Here is a 26904-nt window from a genome sequence, read left to right as displayed (position 1 = left end):
CGTTTCTGTGCAAATCTCTCAGTCGAGTAGTGACATTCTAACCAGGACGTATTCTAAACATTTTTAAGTGATTGTATCAAATTTAATTAATTGAACTGAAATCCCTCAGCTTCTGTTGTGGGATTTGAACACATGTCTCTGGATCATTAATCTATTAAATTAACCGATACACTACCTTTCCCTTCATTATGTCTCTTTTAAAACACTTCCTGCACAAGAAACAAGTCACTTCAGTGACAGACCGGACCTCGGTTGGCTTACAGAGGGCCATAACTGGGTGGTGATCTGTGTGTAGCAGAATGAGGTAAAGGTATAGACAGGGAGAAGAGATGATTGACTAAAGGAGGCTGCACCCATCTTACTGCTATCATGAAGAGTAAAACAGCATGGATACAGGTAGTGCCTTTGCATGCACCAATCAAACATTTCTTAAATTATACTATTGTACCTGCCTCAACCCTTTCCTCTGGTAGCCCGTTCCGTGTTCTCACCGCCCCCTGTGTGGAAAGAGTTGCCCCTCGGGTTCCTTTAAATCGTTCCCATTCACTTTTAAACCTATGTTTCCTAGTTTTGGTATGCCTCTCCAAATTTTAAACATTTCTAAATATGAGTTTGCTCGTCGTTCTTCTATATTTCAAGAAATAAAGACGCAGCCTGCCTGGAGCTCCTCTTCCTATACCTCTGGTCCCTTGTCCCAGTAACATCCTCATGCAGTACTGTGCAATAGTCTTAGGCAGATATACAGTACGTGTATAGCTAGGGTACCTGAGACTTTTGTACGGTATTGTGTTTGTCAATGTGGAGCGGAGAGCGAGTTTGTAAATCTAGCGGGAGCAAAGGGTGTTGGGAATGGCAAGGGAGGGGTGTGGGACAGGTGGCAGAGAAGGAGTGCCAGGGGCAGGGGTGGCACAGAGCAGACACACCCGGCCCTGAGGCACCAGGCAAAGTCATTTGATTCCAAACAAATGGTTTGTTGCTCATTACAGAATGTCTCTCTGGTGCTTCCCACTCCTTCCCCTCTCACTTCCCCCTTTCCCAACCATGACTCCTCTCTCCCTGCCCCTTTCCCACTCTCAGTCTACAATAGAGACCCGTATCAGAATCAGGTTTATCATCACTCACCTTTGTCACAAATTATTTTTTTGTGGCAGCAGTACAATGGAATACATAAAATGACTACACTACTCTGCAAATGTCTGAGGTACCCTAGCCATGTATATGTGTGCAAGAGTTTTGCACAGTACTGTGAATCTTTCTGCACTCTTTTCAATTTAACCATGATGACCAAAGCTGTACACAGTACTCTTTAAGTGCAGTCACAATAATAACTTGTACAACTGCAACATACTGTTCCAACTCCTATACACTACTGACGGCTATACTCATTGCCCTGACTGTTGAAGGCCACTGAGCTATCTACCTTTTTCACTATCCTGTCTAAATGTGCCGCCACTTTCAACGAACAATCCCTAGTGCCCCATCATTCATAATATGTCCTAAACTGGTTGGAATCTCCAAAGTTCATCACCTCACACTTTATTAAAATCCAGTTGCCACTTTTCGGGCCACTTCCCTAACTGATCAAGATCCCCTGTAATCTTCGGTAGCCTCCGTCATATCAATAACAAGACATCCTGATTTTGTTTCATCTGCAAACTTACTAATCAAGCCATGTGTGTTTGCATCCAAATCATTTATATAGTCAGCAATAGTTTTCAGCTCTCATTACTTAAAGCAAGTGGCTTTGTATAATGGAAAATCAGGATTTGGACTGTTTTTCTAGTAAAGTGGGGGCCACTGGTGTATGTGGAACTTCGTTATGGACTGCTTTCTTGGATTTTTTAAAATCTGTATGTGATTAATGCACTGTGTTTTACACCTTAGTCCATGAAGAATGTTGTTTCATTTAGCTGTATACATGTGTACAATTGAATGACAAAGTGTAACTCTGGGCAGGAGCTGGGTATGGTGAGACCCTCCGAGCCACAGACAGGCAGTCAGAGCAGCTCAGGCTTAGAACTGGACGTCCCTGAAAAAAAAATCATTACTTCATACGAATGGAACTCTGTCAAATACCTCTGCAGGTCTTTGCATCTCACAGATTCCCAGGCAGGAAGTCCTGTGACTCATGAATCTGCATTCAGATCATGCTGGGTTGCAGGGAGGAGGAGGAAATGCTGAACTTGTGAGATGAGGTCACGATTAACACTCCCGTCTCTTCCCTGCTCAAGCTCTGTTAATGGTGACATTGAAGGCTCGGTCGGTTACGGGTTTAAGCTGTCTTCTGGAAGACCGAGCACCAACGGAGTCACAGGATCTTACAGCAGCCTTTCAGCCCCTTTAGTCCATGCTGATAATCTCATTTTATTCTCCCTACAATGTCGTCACCTTCCCGCCGGTATAATATACAGTGGCCAATTAATCTGTCGTCCTGTACTGTATACCTTTGGAAAAGTGGAAGGCAGGAGCACCTGGGGAAACCCAGACAGATTGAGCAAACTCCAGACAGTCAGGCTTGGATGAGTTGCGCCAGAGGACATGATGCTGTTTTTGTTTTGTGGTGAGAATCAGGTTTAATATTGAAGGATGTCCATTTAGCACAGGGATGCAGAGAAATTACTTTAGTCAGAGGGTGGTAAATCTGTGGAATTTGTTGGCACGAGCGGCTGTGGAGGCCAAGTCATTGGGTACATAAGGCAGAGACAGACAGGTTCTTGATTAGCCAGGGCATCGAGGGGTATGGGGAGAAGAAAGCAGGGGAGTAGGGATGACTGGAAGAATTGGATCAGCCCATGAATGAATAGCAGAGCAAACTCAATGGGCTGAATGGCCTACTTCTGCGTCTATATCTTATGGTCTAAGTGTGTCGTGAAATGTGTTGTTTTGCAGCAGTACAGTGCAGATACCCTTACAGGCTGAGCACCCTTTGTCCAAAATCCTTGGGGCCGGAAGTGTTACGGATTTCATATTTTTTTGGATTTTGGAATATCTGTATCTATATGAGTTAGCTTTTCTCTTAGGCTCCCGAAGCCTTCCCTATGAGTGGGCAATAGCTGCAGGGCAGAACAGGTTTGAGATCAGTTTCCCTTCTCCTGGATGAGCAGCCGACGACAATTGACGAGCCCAAAGTGACTGGTTTTAACCTTTGCCCCTTCTCCTGTCAGTAGAAATGGTTCCACCCAGGTTTGGTAGCTAAGCCACACGTGAAGGCCCAGAGCTGGACTTGGTTGTCTGAGGCTATTTGAGGTGCAGTATTTAATAGGTCGTGGGAGCTTGTCCCCATTACCACGCCGGCTATAACAACCTTAAGGCAGTGAGTCACAGTCCGTTGCTCTGCAGTGGACGTACGAATCCGGGCTCTGGCATCCATATGTGGATGTGGACAAACCTGGAAATGGTTTCCATGGTTCTCTCCCGGTAGTGAGAAGTGGAAACAGGTTGTTTGTGCCTTGATGGAGGCCTCTCGCCGCTGGCCACGAACAGCAGCTGCCTTATACCAGGCTGAGAGTGCAGCTGCAGCACTGGACTGACCTTGGGATTTTCCACTCTGTGAGTGCTTCCTTCCAACTGAAACCTCACATGGATTTCTGAACATGACAGGCATCCTGTGCTGTTAAATGTGATTCAGGCTTCAGGGCACGAAGGGAATGGTGTCACTTGTGTTCTCGCACTCCCACAGAGAGCTCATGGCACTGCCATCTCGCCTCTCAACACGTGCAAGGATTAGATTTTAAAGAGTAGCTTTGTTTGTCACATGTACATTGAGAAGTGAGGATGGTGCTCGGGGCAGCCCCTCAACTTAGCCTTTCCCCCAACTCACTAACCCTAACCATATGGCTTTTGGAATGTGCGAGGGAACCGGGGCACCCAGAGGAAACGTACAAACTCCTTACAGACGGCAGCAGGAATTGAACCCAATTGGAGATTACTGGTGCTGTCAAGCGACTGCGCTAACCACTACACCATCATGCGGCCCAGGCTTGGTCCCCTCATCAGTAATGCACGATTTTAAAAATCTCTTGCCTTTTATAATACTGCTGTCCTGGATGTATATTGGATATTGTGCTTCCTCCACTATAGTTTCACTTGAAAAATCCCTCGCTGGTTATGAGTCGGCCTGAGATGAATGCAAACATTTTTTTTTATTTCTCACCCATCCGTGTACTGCATTACCAGGTCCAAGCGTTAATTCCCATTCCCATTCCGACAGTGGCCTCCTCCACTTGGCATGATGAAGCCACTCTCAGGTTGGCGGAGCAACATCTCTTATTCCATCTGGGTAGCTTCTAATCTGATGGCATAAACATCGATTTCTCCAACTCCTGGCAATGTCCCCCCCTTCCCCCCCCTTTTTATTCCCCACCCTGGCTCACCTCCTGCCCTTTCCCTTCTCCTCACCTGCCTATCGCCTCCCTCAGGTGCCCCTCCTTCCCTTTCTCCCATGGTCCACCCTCCTCTCCAATCAGGTTTTTTTTTCTTCTTCCCTTTTCCACCTATCAGTTCCCAGCTTCTTATTTCACCCCCTCTCCCTCACCCACCTTCCCCCTCACCTGGTTTTGCCAATCACACCAAATGATACTGCTTCCTCTTGCCCATCTTCTTATTCTGGCCTCTAGCCTCTTCCCCCTTCCCGAGTCCTGATGAAAGGTCTTGGCCCAAAACGTCAACTGTTCATTCCTCTCCATTCATGCTTCCTGACCCACTGAGTTCCCCCAGTATTTTGTGCGTGTTATTGCAGATTGACCTGGCTGGTGGCGTAGTGGCATCAGCGCCAGACTCCGAGTTCGAATCCAGCCGGCTCCCCTGCGCGCTTTCCATCCATGCTGGGTTACGAGCTGGTGATCTCTTTGGAAACTCATCCGGCAGAAGGCAATGGCAAACCACTGCTGTAACTTGCCTCGTACGCGGTTCCCCACTACATCAGAGAGGCGTGGAGGGAAATCGTCCGCTAACCGGAGAAACTCCGGATGTGACGTACCTTTCCTTTTATTGTTGTTACGTACCCCGTAACTGGGTTGCCAAACCAGCAGAAATGGATCACTCAGTTGGAGTCTGGAGTACTAGAACTAAGAAAGTTTTATTAAAGAAACAAGCAACACAGTAATCGAAAGGATAATAAATGCAACAATTCAACAATGATAACCACACATGTGCACAGAATTAAGATAACAGCATCAATCAAGCTCTATCGTTGTCTAGGGGTAAATGACCAATTTCAAAATGACTCAAAGTTCAGTCCAGTTAGTAGTTCAGTTCGCAGTAATCGTTGCCATGGCGATGGACAAGGTGGGGGAAGAGAGACAGAGAGAACAGGAGCAACTCATCATTCAGCACAGCTTCACTCACAGACCAGCGAGATTGCTCACGAGCAACTTTTGGGCGGGTCCTTGGTGATGTCACCTGAGGTCACCGACTGTGACCCCTCCTCCAGATGCGGTCGATCCTCTGCAGTGAACCCGGCACCCAGGCAAGGGCGGACACACACCGGGTTCCCGCTGATCGTACCTTTCCACCCTTGTCGTTATCTGGTACTTCTCACCCACTCGTGAGAGGCGCACCGCTTCCAGGGTCTCGTTACCTCGGGTGGCGTGTGCCCTGCCTTAGCGAACCTGTCCCTTTTTATCCCCCTGCTGGGGTATCGCCTGTCCATCACTTCAAACAGTTCAGGGTTCAAAGGGGGGAGCCGCTCCAGACAGCTCTCTCTCCCACATCCCTTCATTACACATCTCCAGACGCTGCTCCATTGTTCCTTATCTCTCCTTCCCCTGAGGGCAGGTGGCAGACCAACCGCCGATGCCACTGATGCTAGCCCAGGCCAGCAAACATCTTAATTTTATGTGTATTCTCGGAACATGTAGATTGCTGCCTGTTTTTCGGGGGTGAAGATGATTTCCATCACAGAAAATATCCATCCCCCCTCGTTGCCCTGACATCTGTGCTTCAGGAAAAAAACGAGGACTGAACTGCCCTAATCTCCAGCCAAACAGCGAGTGAGTGGCACAGGGCCCCAATTGTTGCTGCTCGTGACCTCATCCAACAGCTGCTGCTCATTAATACGTGGCTGATTTCTTGAGTTACTGAATTACTTTTGACATTAGTTTTCCACTACGCTTTTTCTCGTGTGCTTCCAATTCAGACTTGCTACCCTTTGCATTTCCTCCTATCAGCCCTGCTCAGCTGGAGGCTGCTAAAAACCCTGTGACCCACTCTTGTGCAGTGATGCGGAGTTTCAACCCAAAACGTACCTTATCCTCCACAGATGCTGCCTGACCTGCTCAGTTTTTCCAGAAGTTTGTTGTTTGCTCCAGACTACGCTCCTGCAGAGTGTTGTGTCTCCACCCCACAGTGCCCTTTGTAACTGACTGTATCTCTGTTAATCCTTAACACAGATGTCATCACAGGTGTTATCATTTCAGAGGATCTGTCCTGGGCCCAGCACACATGTGCAATTATAAGAAAAGCGTGCCAGTTGTGAAGATTTGGCATGATATCCAAAATTTTGAGAAAGTTGTATAGGTGTGTAGTGGAGAGTATATTGTATGGAAACGACTACAAAAACTAGTGGATATGCCCAAGTCCATGACAAGTAAAGTCCTCCCCACCATTGATGCTCTCTTGCTGCTGCAATCAAGAAGAAGGTACAGGAGTCTTAGGACCCACACCAGTTATTCCCCCCCTTCAACCGGAGGGGTAACTTCACTCAACTTCACCTGCCCCATCGCTGAACTGTTCCCACAACCTATGGACTCACCTTCAAGGACATTTCATGTCATGTTCTTGATATTTATTGCTTATTTATTTACTTTTCTTTTGTATTGACAGTTATCTTATGCACATTGGTTGTTTGTCTGTCCTGTTGCGTGCAGTCTTTCATTGATTCTGTTGTGTTTCTTGGATTTACTGTCAATGCCCACAAGAAAATGAATCTCAGGGTAGTACATGGTTACATGTTTGTACTTCGATAATAAATTTATTTGCACTTTGAATCCAGGTCTGACACACTCTCACTTCTGTCCTGATGTTGTATAGATAGATACTTTATTGATCCCAAAGGAAATTACAGTGTCACAGTCGCATTACACGTGCACAGATATACAAATATTAGAAGAGAAGTAAGAAAGAATAAAAAAAAATTACCTCAAGCAGTCTACCAGGAGGGGATCGTCACTTCCCTGGCTATGGGTTGACTCATTATAGAGCCTAATGGCCGAGGGTAAGGATGACATCAGTTAGTTACTAAAAGTAACAGAAGTATAAACAGGCAATGAACTGTTCAGCCAAGGCAATGTCAATGTCATTTTGTTGTCCCATCCCCTATTACCATTTACAACTGTGTCTGTGCTGATGTTAATCAGACTCTCTCGTTCTGTCACTCATTAACTCCACCCCGGTTACTAGTTATATGTGCAGTCCCATAAACACATGAACTAAGAGTAAACGTAGGACATTTGTCCCCTCTAGCCTACTCTGCTGGTAATGGATCACGGCTGATCTGATTGTCAACTGGCCATTTCCCGCCACAGATGCTGCCTGACCTACTGAGTTCCTTCAGTAATGTTTTGTTATCTGATGGTAACTTCAGCTCCACATTCCCACCTGCCCATCAAGGAGCAATGTAACTCACCACATGCATTCACATGTATCAGGAATTTACTGTGGTGTGTTGGCATGAGTTCTTCATTGTTGGAGAAGCCAAAGGGGCTGGACTTGCTGCTGGCTGCGTCAGAGAAGAGTCGATGCGCGAAGGCAGTGTAACAGCAAGTGATCGTCTTAGTTGCTTTTCTTGCGATGACAACACCCTGTTGTGATTTATTGGTGGACGCCGGGGGTGCTGCATGGCTGTGGTCGTGTTGGGAGCTAAGCCTCAAGCCACGGTGTTCCCTGTTTATACTCGTCAGGAGAGAGGTATCGAAGTTAATGCTGTCCACTGGTGGCGGTGTGACGCAGTGTCCAGGCTGGAGTCCGTGCTGCCCCTAGTGTTCACTCAGCAGAATACAAGCTGTATTGTGTTTGACTGCAGACTGCTACAATATTCATGGACTCAGGGACTTGGATGATTTTTGTTTTGTGTGTGTGACTATATTTTACTGATATCTTGTATGTGCTATATGTACCTGTATTCATGTATGGTTGAATGACAATTAAATTTGAACTTATGAAAACAACAGCTTTCAACAATTATGAACAATGAAGAATTATAAAATTAGAACTATGGCTATGGAATAAAATGCAAAATTAATATCAACATCTATTTACAATGTAAACAACATTTTAAAATTTGGCATAGTGTTTATAGTGCAGTACATTGACAGAGGGAATAGCTAGAATGGTTGATCAGATTAAGTGCTGGGAGGAAGAAACTTTTACGATGGCATAACATATTTGTTTTAATATGGTAACCTTGGATCTTTCAGCTAAAAAAAACTATCTAAACTTTAAAAACATTCGAAGACTTTTCTTCAACCACTTTGAAGAAGAGCATTCCAAAGAGTTTTACCTCTTTGGGAGAGAGTCGCACAGCGTAACCTTTACAACGCCAGCAGTCAAGGTCAATTCCCGCTGCTCTCTAAGGAAATCATAAGCAAGAGAAAATCTGCAGATGCTGGAAATCTGAGCCACACACATAAAGTGCTGGAGGAACTCAGCCAGCCAGGCAGCATCTATGGAAAACAGTACATGGATGCTGCCTGGCCTGCTGAGTTTCTCCAGCATTTTGTGTGTGTTGCTGTCTATAAGGAGTTTGCATGTTCTCCCTGTGATCGCATGGGTTTCCTCCCATATTCCGAAAATGTATGGCTAGGGTTGTTAAGTTCTAGGTGTTGGCACAGGGTGGGCTGCCCTTAGCACATCCTCGAGCTGCGTTGGTCATTGAGACAAACGATACATTTCACTGTGTGTTCTGTTGTATATGTGACAAATAAGGCAAATTTTTATAAAGATCTTAAATCTTTAAAATAAACAATCAGCTCATTTGTTCTAAATGGGTGACCCCTTTTTTAAACAATGAACTCCAACTCTAAATTCTCCCATAATAATCTCTCTATCCACCACGTTAAGATTCATCAGGGTCTAGATACTTCAGTCAAGTCCCATTTTGCTATTTTAAACTCCAGCCTGTCTACCTTTCCTCATGAACATGCCTAACTAATCCAGTAATTTTTTTCCGAGCTGTTTCTAATGCATCCTTTTTAACAAAGTAGATGAACACAGTACTCTAGGTACATTCACACGTGTCCTGTATTGATGTTTAACCCCACTCCACAGGGATTTCTATAACTGACCATATCTGTATTAATCTAGGGCCCTCACACTGTCACTCAAAAACCACAATTGTTGAGTCACTGATGTTTGGCATGCCATAAACCCTCTGATGTGGTGTTAATTATGATGGTTTCCAGCTTAATTGCAGTGCAAGTTAGAAAGTATTGTTGATGATTTAGCAGAATGCCAGCTTCAAGGAGCAGAAAGGGAATGGCGGTGTTGAGAAAATCAGGTTGATTGTAATGTCATTAGTCGTGAAACTTGTTATGTGGCAGTGTTACAATGCACGCTGTACACGTTACGATTAAAAAACATAGGTGTGCAAAAGAGGAAAGGTGAGTTAGAGTTCATGGACTGTTCAGAAACCTGATTATGGAGGGGAAGAAGCTGTTCCTGAAACACTGAGTCTTCTGGCTTCGGTACCTGCTCTCCAATGTTAGTAAAGAGAAGTGACTATGTGACAAATGGTGGGGGGGGGGGGTTCCTTCCTGAAACACTGAGCCTTCCGGCTCCAGCACCTGCTCTCCGATGTTAGTAAAGAGAAGCGACTATGTGACAAATGGTGGGGGAGTGGGGGAGGGGTTCCTTCCTTAAACACTGAGCCTTCTGGCTTCAGTACCTGCTCTCTGATGTTAGTAAAGATAATCGACTATGTGACAAATGGTGGGGGAGTGGGGTGGGGGGGGGTTCCTTCCTGAAACACTGAGTCTTCTGGCTCCAGCACCTGCTCTCCGATGTTAGTAAAGAGAAGCGGGTATCTGACGAATGGTGGGGGGGGGGTCCTTCTGGCTTCGGTACCTGCTCTCTGATGTTAGTGAAGAGAAGCGACTATCTGACGAATGGTGGGGGTGGGGGGTGTTCCTTCCTGATGTGATGTCTCAAGGAGATGGCATCCCTATTGAAGATGTCTTCCACCACGGTGGGCAGGGTTGTTCCTGCGATGGAGCAGGCTGAGTTACAGGCCTCTGCAGCCACTTATGATCCCGTGCATTGAGGCCTCCATGCTAGGCGGTGATGTCACCAGTTAGAATGCTCCCCATGATCTATCTGTAGAAATTTGTTGGAGTCTTTGGTGATATATCTTGCAGTTTGGGGTCCTGTCATCAGCTAGTTCGGGGGTCGATAGGAAGTCTGGAGACTGGAGGCCCAGAGGCCCTGAGACCTGTTCTGGACCATAAGACATTAGGAGAAGAATTAGGGCATCTGGCCCATCAAGTCTCCTCCACCATTCCATCATGGTTGATTTATTATCCCCATTCCCCTGTCTTCCCCACCCCCTGTAACCTTTGATGCCCTGACTAACTAAGAACCTATCAGCCACTACTTTAACTATACTCAATAACTTGGACTCCACAGCTGTCCATGGCAAGGAACTATACAGATTCACCACCCTCTGGCTAAAGAAATCCCTTCTCATCTCTGTTCTGTTGCTGTACCCTCTGGTCCTAGATTCACCTGCTATAGGAAATATCCTCTCCACATCCACTCTCTCTAGGTCTTCTTATGTTCAATAGATTTCCATGAAACCACCCCCATTTCTTCTAAACTCCAGTGATCACAGGCCCAGAGCTATCAAACAATCCTCGTACATTAACACTTTCAGTCCTGGAATCATTCTCATCTCCCTCCTCTGAACCCTCTCCAATGCCAGCACATCTTTTGTTACATAAGGGGCCCAAAACTGCTCACAATCCTCCAAGTGCAATCTGACCAGTGCCTTATAACGCCTCAGCATTACATTCTTGCTCGTATCTTCTAGTCCTCTTGGAATGACTGCTAACATTGCATTTGCATTCCTTACCACTGACCCAACTTGCAAGTTCACCTTTTGCAAATCCTGCACAGGGACCCGCAAGTCCTTTTACATCTCTGATTTTTTTTTTAATTTTCTCCCCTTTTAATATATAGTCTATGCCTTTATTCCTTCTACCAGAGGGAATGACCATAAGCTCCCCTACACTATGTTTTCCATCTGCTACTTCTTTGCCAGTTCTCCCAATCTGTCTAAATCCTGCTACATACTCCCTGCTTCCTCAATACTACCTGCCCCTCCACCTGTCTTTGTATTGTCTATAAATTTGGCCACAAAACAATGAATTAATTCATCCAAATCATTGACATATAACACGAAAAGAAGCAGTCCCAATATGGACTGCACTTTGTGTACTGTGATCACTTTTGGGCCCCCCTTGTCTAAGAAAAGATGTGCTGGCATTGGAGAGGGTCCAGTGGAGTTTCATTCCTGGAATCATTCTTGTGGAAGGGTTAATGTATGAGGGGCGTTTGATTGCCCTGGAGTTTAGAGGAATGAGGGGGATCTCACTGAAATCGATTGAATATTGAAAGGTCAGTATAGAGTGGATGTGGAGATGATGTTTCCTATGGTGTGTGAGACTAGGAGGGTGCAACCTCAAAATGGAGGGACATTCATTTAGAAAAGAGATGAGGAATTTCTTTAGCCAGAGGGTGGGGAATCTGTGGAATTCATTGTTACAGACAGCTGTGGAGTCCGAGTCATTGGGTATATTTAAAGTGGAGTTTGATAGGTTCTTGATTAGTCAGGGTGTCAAAGGTTATGGGAGAAGGCAGGAGAATGGTTTTGAGAGAGATAACAAATCAGCCATGATTGAATGGCAGACCAGAATCAAGAGGTTGAATAGCAGAGTTCTTCTCCTATGTCTTATGGTCTAACATAGCATCATGTAATCAGCATTTACAAGAAAAACATAAATTAAACATAAACTATACATGACTTTTACAGGAGCATAATTAGAACAAAATACAACAGAAGTCTATTTTAGTGCAAAGTGGTTGTAGTGTTACTAAACTTTAGTGATTTGGGTTTTACCTCTTGAATGGTAGTTGAACATGGTGGTGTGAAATTTCAGGCTTCTATACCTCATGCCCAATGGTGGCTGTGAGAAGGTGGCATGTTGGCACCGTTGATGATGGATGTTGCGTCTTGAAGCAGCGCCTCCTGTAGGTGGCGGGGAGGGATGTACCCTTGATGCATTCCACTACTCTGCAGATTCTTCCATTCCTGGGTGTTCAACTTTAACCACAATTACCACAGCAGATCAAAGAGGTGCATAACAACATCTCAAGAATATTTGGCAAAAGCCACTTAAATCTGACTTTAAAAGCTCTCCCCAGAAGTACTGCCAATAACTACAAAGTTCTCATCCTTCGTACCTTTATTCAAAACCTCTGCATCCTCATGTTGCCTTGATGTCCACTCCGTATGGAAGCTGATCCCACATTACTGTTCCAAGAATGACGGTGATACACTCTTCTGTCTCCACAGGGCCACCCTTGAGAACCAGCTTGCTGTGGTGTTGGACAAGATGGGGGAGGCTTCAGCCAAGGTAAAGTTGGCCATGAATTGCTGGCTGTTCTATCATTTTCTTTTGAGGGGATATAACCTCTATCCATACTGTAATAAAGCAACTAGAATTTAAAACTCATAACAGCAAAGGGGGCCATCATGCCCCCTCCCCCCTCCCCCCAGCCCTGTACCAGAGCAATGTTGTAATTTTGACTTTTCTTCCTTATAAAAATGTTTCCATCATATCCGATTCCTGTTTGAAGCCCACTATGGAACCTGCTTGTACACATAGGCTAGATGCAGATCCTCTGGCCCACCGACTGTACCAGCCCTCAAGCATTTAGATTTAGCCTGTGTTATTCTCCCCTTGTTTTTATCAGCTCTCCCTGGGATTCTACCACCCACCTACATATCAGAGACAATTTACAGTGGGATAATTAATCTACTGACCCACACGTCCTCGACACATGGGAGGAAACTGGGGTGTCCATGCGGTCAGAGGGAGAACGTACACACTCCATACAGAAAGCCCCCAAGGTCAGGATTCCAGCCAGATCACCCCTGGAGTGTAGGGCCGCGGCTCTGTCAGTCGTGCCACTCTCCTGTCCTTCAGCAGTGCGTTCCAGAGTTCCAGATTCGAACCACGTGCTCCAAGTCGAGCTCATTGTCAAAGTACTGTGTGTATATGTTCCAGGCATTTACAGGAAAATAAAGAAATACAATAGAATTTGTGGAAGACTGTGTACAAACAAAGATTGACAAATAACCAACGTGCAAAAGAAACCAAATTGTGCAAATAAATAAAAAAACGTACTGAGAACAAGTTGCAAAAAGGCACTCAGAGTGAGTCTGTAGATTGTAGAATCAGTTTAGGGTTGTGTTGCATTGGTTACCCATGCTGGTTCAAGAGCCCGATGGCTGTGTAGAATAAAAAGTATTTATTCATCCCACTGTCGATTATTTTCCCTTTTTATGTCCAGTTCTCAATCCCTTCCACCAACTGTGTTTAACTGTTCCCTGTATCTACTGTATCCAGACCCCTTATCACTTCATACACACCCATCAAATCTCCAATGGAAGCAGTCCTGGCTTCTGTGTACAAGTTGTAGAGGCTTTCTGTGCAGTGCTGGCCGACCCGCTGCAGGAAGGATGTATTAAGCTGGCTGTGGTGTAGATAAGATCCACAGGGATGTTACCAGGATTGCAGATCTTGAGTTATAAGGAGAGTCTGGATAGGCTGTGACTTTTTACTTTGGTAGTGTAAGGAGTAAATGGGTTACTGTAAGGAGGTGTATAATTTCATAAGGGGTGTAGACAGGGTAGATGGTCACTATTTCTCAGGATTCAGGAGTCCGAACCTAGACGGCACAGATTTAAGGTGAGAGAAACCCTGCCTGAGGATTGAGAGTGGAGTGGGATGCGGGGTGATTCTGTAATCCTGATTATTCCCCGTGCTGTTGTGGCCCGTGACTAGTTGCTTGGCGCACTGGAATGGCCCTGTCATTTTTACGGTCTTGTTCTGTTGCAGGCCCAGCAGCTGTCCGCACCCATCACCAACGCCTCGCGGATGCAGATGAACCGACATCGTCTCTACATCCTGAAGGATGCCATCGCTAACCAGTAAGTGCAAAGCCTGGTGGCCGTCCGGGTAGGAGAAGGTTTGATTCAAGCAGCTTCCTCACAATGAATCCAGTGCCGTAGTGGGTTGAGGTGGGAAACAGAATGGCCACTTGGGATTTAGGAAACGAACTGGACTAATTCCTGGACAATCTAGATTTTTATTGTCCCCCTGCCTATCTCCTCACTCTGAGGCAGTTCTGTCGTCCAGTTCTTACGGGCATCACTTCTCCCCAAGTGGTTCCCATCGCCACCTTCCCTATAAGATTCTGAAGCTTCGAACAATCTGCTGGAGGAACTCAGCAAGTCAGGCAGCATCAGTGGGAGGAAAGGCATTGTCAATATTTTAGGTCGAAGTTTAGCATGATGCAGCACCTTGGGACGTTTTGGTTATTCTCTTTAAGTATGAGGGATGTGGTACATGTTCTGTCTCTGACTGTTAACTGATGGTTCACTCTCTCCACAGTGGGAAAGGAGCTGCTATTGGTTTCTTGAAAGTCGGAAACAAAAAGCTCTTTGTTCTGGTGAGTCGTGCGTTAGTTTTCTTGGTTTTCCTTTAAAAGACGAACTCTCCCATAGCCTTGGTGGTGTGTGATCTCCATATTTATTTATTTAAAGACAGTGCGCAACAAGCTCTTCCAGCCCTTCCAGTCACACCGCCCAGCAACCCACCAGTTTAACCCTAGGTGAATGGCAAGGCAAGTTAAAATGACCAATTACCCTATTAACTGTTACGCCTTTGAACTGTGGGAGGAAACTGGGGGAAATCTTTGCATACACGAGTAGGAATGTACAAAGTTGCTTACAGGGGGTGCTGGGATTAAATTCCGAGCTCCAGCGCCCCGAGCTATAATAGTGTCACAGTAACCACTACACTACTGTGGCGCTCCAGTTATATATTGCCTTGCAAGACCAGAATAGAAAGGATTGTTAACTGATGTGTTGTACACCAACACTGAAGCCATTGCAAAGTGTTGGAGGACTCACCTGCACTGAGCTCTAATATTTCCTTCTGTGTATTTTCTCATTGCTTAGACCGTAAGACGTAGGAGCAGAATTAGGCCATTCAGCCCATTGAGTCTGCTCCACCATTCCATCAAGGCTGATCCTGGATCCCACTCAACCCTATACATGTGCCTTCTCCCCATATCCTTTGATGCCCTGACCAATCAGTTTCTGCCTTAAATATATGCACAGACTTGGCCTCCACCACAGTCCAACCAGAGCATTCTACAAATTCTCTACTCTCTGGCTCAAAAAATTCCTCCCTACCTCCGTTCTAAAGGGTTGCCCCTCAATTTTGAGGCTGTGCCCTCTAGTTCTGGATACCCTCGCCATAGGAAATATGCTTCTTTATACATTACAAAAGCCTCTGCTCCCAACGCACCAACTGCCATTTCTTTATCATCAAAATAAAACACTGAAAACTTGCATATGCCCAGCAGCTGAGGCAGCATCTGTGGAGATCATAACGGAGTTTATATCTTCATATGAGATGTTAGCTTGGTTTCTCTCCACTGATGCTTCCTAATTTGGGTTTTTCTTCCCAGCATTTTCTGATTTTATCTCAGATTTCTGTCATCTGCAGTTGTTCATTTTCCCTGAACAGCCGATAATGATGAACTCTTGATCTGTCGATCTGCCATGTCATGGTCCTTGTACTTGTTATTTGCGCTGCACTTTCTCCGTACCTTTAACTCTTTTAGTTGTATTTCCTTAATTTTCCTTTCATGTTGCCTTGATGTATCTGTGCGTGGAATGATCTGTTTGAAGGCATGCAAGCAAAAGCTTTTCATTGTGTCTCAATGGCCTGGCTGATGAAAGCCCGTGAGCCAAACGTTGCCTTCACCCTGTCTACCTGTAATACCATTTTAAGTGACAATGTCCTTGCACTCCTGGATCCCTCTGTTCTACAACGCTCCCCAGGGCCCTCTCATTTACTGTGAAAGTCCCACCCTGGCCTAATTTTGCAGAATGCAGCGCCTTGCACTAATCTGTATTAAACTCCATTTGCCATTTCTCGGCCTTCTTGCACGTCTGATCAAGATCCCGCTGTAATTCTTGATGACCTATTAATGGTAGGTTTAAGGTATCACAAAGGAGCTGAGGCAGAGAGTTGGACCATAAGACACTGGAGCAGAATTAGGCCATTCAGCCCATTGAGTGTGCTCTAAGTTTGAACCCTTGCATGTCAAGCACAGTAGTGAAGGGTGGAGATAGCTGCAGAGGTGTTTAGCGGAAGCAACGAGGGGCTACAGGTTATAGAATCGAAGCGGAAGGGGAGATGATGAGGGACCAAGTGGGTTGAGTGCGGTTGGAGGAGGGCAAAGGGAAAAGGACTGGGTTTCAGGTGGCTGGGAATGTTTAGGGATTTGCCTCCCAAGACCACTGTGGCGCACTGGCCATGAATGGGACTCGAATGGCAGCAGAATTGGATGTTAGCTGATATTAATGAAAGGTGAGTAGCTGGCCAGCAGTGGCAGGAAGATGAACAGAGCTGAAGTTCATCTCCTTGCTAGCAGGTTCATCTCATAGAAAGCATCCCATCTGTATGTATAACAGCTTGGTATGGAACTGTGACCACCAGAGAGTTGTGGAAACATATAAGCACATCATGGAGACCAGCCTCTCTTACACAAGATATAGGAACAGAATTAGGCCATTTGCCCCTGGAATCTGCTCCACCATTCAGTCACTGGTTGATTTTTGTTCTCACTCCCATTCTCCTGCCTTCTCCTTGTAACCCTTCACCCCCTTACCAATCAAGAACCTATCAATCTCTGCCTTACTCCCTCCCACCCAATGACGTAACCTCCTCAACCCTCCATGGCAACAAGATCCCCCGGCTGAAGAAATTCCTCCTAATTTAGTTCTAAAAGGACATTCCTTTATTCTGAGGCCATGTCATTGGATATTAGACTCTGTTACTAATGGGATCATCCTCTTCATGTCCGCTTTATCCAGATGTTTCCTTATCAGATCGTTTTCAATGAGATTTCCCCTCCTCCCCCCATCCCTCTGAACTCCATTGAGTCCAGGGTGAGAAATATGAAATGCTCCTCATATGATTATTATAATTTATTGTGAACCCCCTCTGGATCCTGTCCAGGGCTAGCACATCCTTCCCTTGATATGGGGCCAGAGTTGGTCATAATATTCCAACTATGGTCTGACCAGCATCTTCTGAGGCCTTGGCAGTACATCTTTTTTATATCCTAGTCCACTTGAACTAAATATGTGTTGCTGGTTTTCACTGGGTCATTGTTATCTGTTCTCTAGTGTCAAATCAAACAAAACAACCAGGAGGTCATTTAAAATAAATCAACTGGATTGATTACTATTGCCCTTGAAGGAAGGAATCCCAATCTGTCTGTGGTTAGGCCTGTTTGTAGCTCCAACCACAAGAGAGCAGGTGGTTGAGACAGGTACAATAACAACGTTTAAAAGACCTTTGGGTGAGGACATGAATAGGAAAGGATTAGAGAGGATAATGGGCCAAACCTGGTCAAATGGAACTAGCTTGGTGGGCACCATGGTCAGTATGGACAAGTTGGGCCAAAGGGCCTCTTTCCATTCTGTTTTACTCTATGACTCTCTCTGTCAAACCATGACCCCTGCCTTGTATATCTTCTCAATAACTCCACACATTTCTCTGTTTCTAGGATGGGCAAGGTGCACACAATGAAATGGAGCCCCTGTGTGTGCTGGACTTCTATGTACACGTCTCACTGCAGCGACATGGTTATGGGAAAGAGCTTTTTGACTACATGATTCAGGTACAGTGCAAACACGAGCTTTAACTGTCAGAGAGGGAGTACAGACTGCGCCCTGCTGAGAAAGCTGGATATGAATACGAAGGAGAAAAGTGTCAGGTTTTGAGTTGTGAAGGGTCGCGACCCAAAACATCAACTGTTTATTTTACTCCATAGAAGCTGTCTGACCTGCTGAGTTCCTCCAGCATTTAGTACGTGTTGTTCTAGATTTTCAGCAGAATCTTTTGAGTCTCTGAGAGCCAACTGTGTTGACTTTTGATACGGCTTGAATGAACCAAGCTCAGTAGCCTCCTCTGTTGTTTTCGTTTATGAAGGATTTCTTTTGAGAGATTGTCAACACAGGCAGATTACAACTTCTCATTCGTTGCAAACCTAGGACCAGCAGAAACTGTTTCATCAGTCTTTTTATACTAGCTTACCTCCCTGATATCTGTCAGTCCCTTCCACTCAGCTTTTGATGCCATTCCCACTCCAGCGTAACGTTGAGGGCCGTATTGACAGTGAGGAAAGAGGAGCAGTCTCAGATGAGATAGCAAGCCATGTCTCCAACTTCTTTCAGCATGTTAAAGAACCAGCTTCCACTATTTCTTTAAAAAAAAGAGTGCGGGAGTTATTTATTTATTTATTTTAGAGAAGTCCTTTTTGGCCTAATGACCCCCTGCTGCCCAGTTACACCCACGTGACCAAATAAACTACTAACTCGTATGTCTTTGGAACGTGGTAGGAAGTCGCTGCACGTGGCGGAAATCCATGCGGTACGGGAAAAAGGTACAGGCAGGAGCGGGAATTGAACTCGGGTCGCTGGTGCTGTCATAACATTATGCTACCATGCTGAGGGTTCTGCCTGATCTTTGTCTCTCAACCAGAACTAGATTGTTTTCATAAATGTATTTTTATTTCTGTGAGTTGCAGTCATTTACCACTGCATACACTAGATCAGTGGTTTGCAAGGTGGAGCTCTAACCTTTAGATAAGCTCTGAGAAGTTTTAAAAAGAAGGGCTCTTCCAAAGTAACACCAGTCTGCAGTCTGGAGATATTATAATTGGGTGAACCAGTTAGTTAAAGCTGGTCATCTGGGAGGAAATAGTTTGACAATTACTGAAGCAATCGGCAATCTGCTGGAGAGACTCAGCAGGTTGAGCAGCATCTGTGCTGGGGGTGGAAGGAATTGTCAGCTTTTCTGTACTGGATTACAAAATCTTGAAGAGTTATAGGTTTGTGCAGATCAAGTGTATCCCAAATCTATGAAGTTAAAAATCGGACTTGTTTACATGTTTTCCGCAGTACGAAGGTGTAAAACCTTATCATCTGGCCATCGATCGTCCCTCCAGCAAGTTCCTCAGCTTTCTCAGGAAGCACTACGGCCTGTCAGCCATGATTCCTCAGGTAAGCAAATCTGGAATTTTGTAATTTGATGCTGATGGTTGTATATTCCTTCCTGTAAGTAGGGCTGTACATCCTTACATCAGAAACAGTCCTCCATGGGCAACAGTGAGGCTGTTGAGAAAGTCCAGATAGGTAACCTCACCTATAAAAAGTTGATCTCCTTAACTTTGGCAGGCGTTTGAAAGGGTGAGGCTTAGAAGACTATGTACCTAATGGGAGACAATTGCATTAGTGCAGATGGGCAAAAAAAAAGTCAAGGACCTTTCCTGTGTTGTGCAATACTATGAATCTATTATAAATTCTCCTGTCTCTCTCTGCAAGGAACGCATTTTGTTCTCACTGATATTTCCCTTTCTGCATGCCTGTAGTGATTCTGACACTTACTTAATTTGCTTTTGTTCTGTTTTCCATTTGTTGTTCACCCTTTGTCAGATCCCAAACCACTCCCAATCTTCAGTCTTACTGCAACTTCACAAGCATTTTCCTTGCATTTTAATGTTGCCTTTTCTTGTTGTGTCTTTAAGGGAGTGTATATTTATTACAATGTGTATTTATTCTATGTTTCCAATAGTGGGAGAGTCTGGTACCAGGGGGCAGAGCTTCAGAATTGAAGGACGTCCCTCTACAACTGAGATGGGAGGAATTTCTTTAGCCAGAGGGTGAAGTTCATTGCCACAGACGGCTGTGGGCGCCAAGTCACTGGGTATATTTAATGTGGAGGTTGACAGATTCTTGATAAGTGAGGGCACCAAAGGTTACAGGGAGGAAGCAGGGGAGTAGGGTTGAGAGGGAAAATAAATCAACCATGATGGAATGGCAGAACAGACCTGATGGGCAGAATGGTTTGATTCTGCTCCTATGTCTTATGGTCTTAACAATGACAATTTGTATTAAAGACCAGCCAATACCTGTCCCCCCTTTTGCCCTTTCATATATTTTCCCAGTCTATCCCAGCCAGCCTGCCTGTCATTAAAATCCTACTACAGATTGAACTGCATTGCTTTCAAACTTAATGTGGATTTCTAACATTTTATGGACACCTCTTTCTTGAGCCCCTCTTTACGGCAAGTTGTTAATGAACCCATTCTTGTTACTTTGCATTAGACCTAAAATTCCAACTTCCAGGAAATTATTCTCTAGTTTTGTAGTCCTAATTTGGTTTTCCCAGTCAACATGTAGGTTGAAGGTATATTCTGATATACCTTCACTCTTTCTCAAGTACACCCTCCGTCTGGTAGAGAGAGCACATGTGTATGCACTATTCCAGGTGTGGTCTCACCAGGGCTCCACCCTGGTTCTCAGTCCACATTTCTTTTCAAAAAAATTCCTCATTCTCTTCCTAATCTATTGACTCCCTCCATCCTTTCAACCCAATGTCTGCACATCACTAATTCTGGCTCCCAATTCCCAAAATTCCACCATTAGCGTGTCTCAATATTTATGTTCGATGTCTTTTGCACACTGGTGTTTGTCCGTCCATCTCTGTCGTGTGAAGTTTTTCATTGATTCTATTGTGTTTCTTTCTATTTATTGTGAATGCCTGCAATAAAATGAATCTCAGGATAGCATGTGGTGACCTGCATGTGTTTGAACTTTTGTATGTGAAGTTTAAACTCTGGAATCCCTATTGGACTCCCTCTTCACTACATCTCCATCTACCTTTACGATGCTCCTCCAGATCCATCCAAACTTTCCATATTTCCCCCTGCGCCCTGGTGTGCTTGTGGCTGTGCAGTCCTGTTTTACCAATTTAAACAAGGGTGGTGAGGCCAACAGCCAAATCCTAATCGTCCTCTAAGGATGAACTAACAGGGTCCTTTCTCTATCTCTTTCCTGTTTCAGGTTAACAACTTTGTGGTGTTTGATAGTTTCTTCCGGGACAGACCGAGTAAGTTCCAATTACTGCACCTAAAGGGTGGTACTTAAAGCTGGGCTTTGCTTACAGGTCAGTGCCATGTTATATAAAGGGCCAAGTGTAGGAACGGACAAGACAGGACACGGCTGACCAGGCCTCAGTTCTGCTTCACAGCAGAGAAAAGCACTGTCCATTGGTGTCGCTTAGTATTGAAGACTGCCACTGAAGATTGTGGGTTCAAATCCCACTGCAGAGATTTGAGTATGTAATCCAACCTTAATGCACAGAAGGAGGCCATTCCCCATAACCAGCTCATGGAGTAAACCCAACCCCCTAATGTTAACACCTGCGTTCTTTTCTCCCTTGCATACCTATCAGCTCCACCCCAGTTTTCCAGCTTAGGGCAATTTACATGGCCAATTAACTAACTGGATGTCTTTGGGATCTGGGAAGAAACCAGAGCAGTCGAAGGAAATCCAGGCAGTCACAGGGAAACTCCACACCAGAGGTCAGGATTGGACCGAGGTCTGCTGGCAGCACCATAGTTACTGAGTCACTGTCCTTTCAGTGAGATGTGACCTTGAGCAACAGCAAGGGTCCCTACCTATCCCACAGTAACATCACAGATTAACTGCTGGTTCACCTGTCAGATTTGTAAAATCTGTGCAAAATGGCTGCTGTCTTTTCTGTGGCTACGACCATGGTTCACAAGTAGTACTGGCTGAAAACTGCTTCAGGACATCCTAAAGTTGTAAAAAGTTCCTCCAGTCTTTTCTTCCTTTACCCTTTTCAAACTTCTTATTCAATTTTCCTCCTTTTCTTCCCTAGGCAATTTGTCTTTCTCACTCCAGACACCATTTCAGCCTTTACATTTCAAACTTCTGTTGATCCTCTCTTTATAAGTTTACTGGGTTTGTACCTGATGTGATATCAGGGTCCGATTTTTACCCCATTATTGATTTTTTTCTGAGAGTATACACTCAGTGTCCTCTTTCTGAGGTACCCCTTATACTGAGTGTATGTTTGTGATCGGCTGCTGCTGTAGCCCATCCACTTCGGAACTTGACATCTTGTGCTTTCAGAGGTGCTACTCTGCACACCACTGTTGTAACGTGTGGTTATTTGAGTTACTGTCACCTTCCCGTCAGCTTGACCCAGTCTGGCCAATCTCCTCCGTCCTCTGTCGTTAACAAGGCGGTTTTGCCTGCAGAACTGCCGTTCACTGGATAGTTTTTATTTTTCTGTAAACTCTAGAGACCGTTGTGAGTGAAAGTTCCAGGTGTCTGAGATACTCAAACCACCCCATCTGGCGCCAACAATCGTCCCATGGTCAAAGTCAGTTATATCACATTTCTCCCCCATTCTGATATTTGGTCTAAACAACAACTGAACTTCTTAATCACGTCGCATGCTTTTACTTATTGGGTTGATTCTAATTGATTGGCTAATTAGATATTTGCATTAACAATCAGGTGTACGGGTGTACATAGTAAAGTGGCCTCTGAGTGTATATTGACTCATTGTAAATATGGTGAGTAAGCATAATGTGCTTGGTGCACTGAATAAAGACATAACTATATTTATGAATAAAATGGAGAGAAGGCCCGTGGACTGTCAGCCCTGACACCACCATAAATACTCCCATTTCTAAAAACTTTTCTATGTAAAACATACCTTGCCCTGGTGAATGTGACCTACTAATACCATCGTGGTCTGCTGCTCTGAAATTGATTTTGACTAATCAACACACACAAAATGCTGGAGGAACTCTGCAGGTCAGGCAGCATCTATGGAGGGGAATGAACAGTCGTGTTTCAGGCCAGGGCCCTTCATCAGGACTGGAAAAGAAGGGGCAGAATGAGAAGGTGGGGGGAGTGGAAGAGTATAGTCCTGACAGGTGATGGGTGAGGAAGGGGAGTATGATGTGAGAAGCTAGGAGGGGATAGGTGAAACAGGTAAAGGACTGAAGAAAAATGCATCTAATTGAACAGAACAACTTCCAGTAATGTTTCGAAGAAGGAGTCTGAGAGTCTGAGTGGGAGTGCCGAGAAAGAGATTTTTGAAATTTTCGTTATTTTTTTTTTTCTCCAACGGCTTTCTGAGAGGCGGGACTGCGCAGGCGTGTGACGTCGGGCAGTGCAGCGCGGCAGATTTAAAAGGAACAAAGCCTCAGAGCGGGCAGCGTAGTTTGCGGGCGGCGGAGTGAGCCGGGAGCAGAGTGAAGACTTAAGGGCTTCGGCTCAACGGGCTTAGGCGGAAGCGGGCGAGGCGAGGAAGGTTTGACATTCATTTTCTGTTGCTATTTGAGGAGAGGGGCATTATGACTGTGAGGGCAGTTTGCTGTTCTCGGTGTCGGATGTGGGAGGCCCTGGAGTCTCCAAGCCTCCCGGACGTCTACATCTGCGCCAAGTGCATCGAGATGCAGCTCCTAAGGGACCGCGTTACGGAACTGGAGCTGCAGCTCGATGACCTTCGTCTGGTCAGGGAGAGCGAGGAGGTGATAGAGAGGAGTGGAAGGCAGGTGGTCACGCCGGGGCCACGGGAGGCAGACAAGTGGGTCACGGTTAGGAGAGGGAAGGGGAAAAGGCAGGTGATGAGGAGTACTCCGGCGGCTGTGCCCCTTAACAACAGGTACTCCTGTTTGAGTACTGTTGGGGGGGACAGCTTACCCGGGGGAAGCGACAGTGGCCCTGCCTCCGGCACAGAGTCTGGCCCTGTAGCTCAGAAGGGTAGGGCAAGGAAGAGGAGGGCAGTTGTGATAGGGGACTCGATAGTAAGGGGGTCAGATAGGCGATTCTGTGGACGCAGTCCAGAGACTCGGATGGTAGTTTGCCTCCCTGGTGCCAGGGTCCGGGATATTTCTGATCGTGTCCAAGATATCCTGAAGTGGGAGGGTGAAGAGCCAGAGGTCCTGGTACATATAGGTACCAATGACATAGGTAGGAAAAGGGATGAGGTCCTGAAAGAAGAATATAGGGAGCTAGGAAGGGAGTTGAGAAAAAGGACCGCAAAGGTAGTAATCTCGGGATTACTGCCTGTGCCACGCGACAGTGAGAGTAGGAATGCGATGAGGTGGAGGATAAATGCGTGGCTGAGGGATTGGAGCAGGGGGCAGGGATTCAAGTTTTTGGATCATTGGGACCTCTTTTGGCGTAGGTGTGACCTGTACAAAAAGGACGGGTTACACTTAAATCCTAGGGGGACCAATATCCTGGCAGGGAGATTAGCGGGGGCTACTGAGGTGACTTTAAACTAGAATGGTTGGGGGGTGGGAATCAAATTAAAGCGGCTAGGTGTGAGGAGGTTAGTTCACAACAGAGGGATGGGAACCAGTGCAGAGAGACAGAGGGGTGTAAAGTGAGCGTAGAAGCAAAAAGTACAAAGGGGAAAAGTAAAAGTGGCAGGCCGACAAATCCAGGGCAAGCATTAAAAAGGGCTAAGAGAGTTGTAAAAGAGCGCCTGAAGGCTTTATGTGTCAATGCAAGGAGCATTCGTAATAAGGTGGATGAATTGAAAGTGCAGATGGTTATTAATGATTATGATATAGTTGGGATCACAGAGACATGGCTCCAGGGTGACCAGGGATGGGAGCTCAACGTTCAGGGATATTCAATATTCAGGAGGGATAGACATGAAGGAAGGGGAGGTGGGGTGGCGTTGCTGGTTAAAAAAGAGATTAACGCAATAGAAAGGAAGGACATAAGCCGGGAAGATGTGGAATCGATATGGGTAGAGCTGCGTAACACTAAGGGGCAGAAGACGCTGCTGGGAGTTGTGTACAGGCCACCTAACAGTAGTAGTGAGGTCGGAGATGGTATTAAACAGGAAATTAGAAATGTGTGCAATAAAGGAACAGCAGTTATAATGGGTGACTTCAATCTACATGTAGACTGGGTGAACCAAATTGGTAAAGGTGCTGAGGAAGAGGATTTCTTGGAATGTATGCGGGATGGTTTTTTGAACCAACATGTCGAGGAACCGACTAGAGAGCAGGCTATTCTGGACTGGGTTTTGAGCAATGAGGAAGGGTTAATTAGCGATCTTGTCGTGAGAGGCCCCTTGGGTAAGAGTGACCATAATATGGTGGAATTCTTCATTAACATGGAGAGTGACGTAGTTAATTCAGAAACAAAGGTTCTGAACTTAAAGAGGGGTAACTTTGAAGGTATGAGACATGAATTAGCTAAGATAGACTGGCAAATGACACTTCAAGGATTGACGGTGGATATGCAATGGCAGGCATTTAAAGGTTGCATGGATGAACTACAACAATTGTTCATCCCAGTTTGGCAAAAGAATAAATCAAGGAAGGTAGTGCACCCGTGGCTGACAAGAGAAATTAGGGATAGTATCAATTCCAAAGAAGTAGCATACAAATTAGCCAGAGAAAGTGGCTCACCTGAGGACTGGGAGAAATTCAGAGTTCAGCAGAGGAGGACAAAGGGCTTAATTAGGAAGGGGAAAAAAGATTATGAGAGAAAACTGGCAGAGAACATAAAAACGGACTGTAAAAGCTTTTATAGATATGTAAAAAGGAAAAGACTGATAAAGACAAATGTAGGTCCCCTGCAAACAGAAACAGGTGAATTGATTATGGGGAGCAAGGACATGGCAGACCAATTGACTAATTACTTTGGTTCTGTCTTCACTAAGGAGGACATAAATAATCTTCCAGAAATAGTAAGGGACAGAGGGTCCAGTGAGATGGAGGAACTGAGCGAAATACATGTTAGTAGGGAAGTGGTGTTAGGTAAATTGAAGGGATTGAAGGCAGATAAATCCCCAGGGCCAGATGGTCTGCATCCCAGAGTGCTTAAGGAAGTGGCCCAAGAAATAGTGGATGCATTAGTGATAATTTTTCAAAACTCGTTAGATTCTGGACTAGTTCCTGAGGATTGGAGGGTGGCTAATGTAACCCCACTTTTTAAAAAAGGAGGGAGAGAGAAACCGGGGAATTATAGGCCGGTTAGCCTAACGTCGGTGGTGGGGAAACTGCTGGAGTCAGTTATCAAGGATGTGATAACAGCACATTTGGAAAGCGGTGAAATGATCGGACAAAGTCAGCATGGATTTGTGGAAGGAAAATCATGTCTGACGAATCTCATAGAATTTTTTGAGGATGTAACTAGTAGAGTGGATAGGGGAGAACCAGTGGATGTGGTATATTTGGATTTTCAAAAGGCTTTTGACAAGGTCCCACACAGGAGATTAGTGTGCAAACTTAAAGCACATGGTATTGGGGGTAAGGTATTGGTGTGGGTGGAGAATTGGTTAGCAGACAGGAAGCAAAGAGTGGGAATAAACGGGACCTTTTCAGAATGGCAGGCGGTGACTAGTGGGGTACCGCAAGGCTCAGTGCTGGGACCCCAGTTGTTTACAATATATATTAATGACTTGGATGAGGGAATTAAATGCAGCATCTCCAAGTTTGCGGATGACACGAAGCTGGGTGGCAGTGTTAGCAGTGAGGAGGATGCTAAGAGGATGCAGGGTGACTTGGATAGGTTGGGTGAGTGGGCAAACTCATGGCAGATGCAATTTAATGTGGATAAATGTGAAGTTATCCACTTTGGTGGCAAAAATAGGAAAACAGATTATTATCTGAATGGTGGCCGATTAGGAAAAGGGGAGGTGCAACGAGACCTGGGTGTCATTATACACCAGTCATTGAAAGTGGGCATGCAGG

The 26904-nt window shown here is 45.4% G+C and overlaps 1 protein-coding gene across 1 annotated transcript in view; it reads left to right on the top strand.

Annotated features, from left to right (window-relative positions):
• atat1 (alpha tubulin acetyltransferase 1) overlaps window positions 1-26904 on the top strand; it is a 70607-nt gene that overhangs the window by 12922 nt on the left and 30781 nt on the right. The window contains exons 4-9 of the mRNA XM_063048131.1: window positions 12566-12626; window positions 14115-14206; window positions 14670-14727; window positions 17866-17979; window positions 19262-19363; window positions 21206-21251. Coding sequence (XP_062904201.1) covers window positions 12566-12626; window positions 14115-14206; window positions 14670-14727; window positions 17866-17979; window positions 19262-19363; window positions 21206-21251 — 473 coding nt within the window. The remainder of the gene's footprint in view (window positions 1-12565; window positions 12627-14114; window positions 14207-14669; window positions 14728-17865; window positions 17980-19261; window positions 19364-21205; window positions 21252-26904) is intronic.

This window comes from Mobula hypostoma, chromosome 5, assembly GCF_963921235.1.
Source record: "Mobula hypostoma chromosome 5, sMobHyp1.1, whole genome shotgun sequence".
Classification (NCBI taxonomy): Eukaryota; Metazoa; Chordata; class Chondrichthyes; order Myliobatiformes; family Myliobatidae; genus Mobula; species Mobula hypostoma.
The sequence above is the reverse complement of the archived record's forward strand: the minus strand, read 5'-3'. Positions and strand labels throughout refer to the sequence as shown.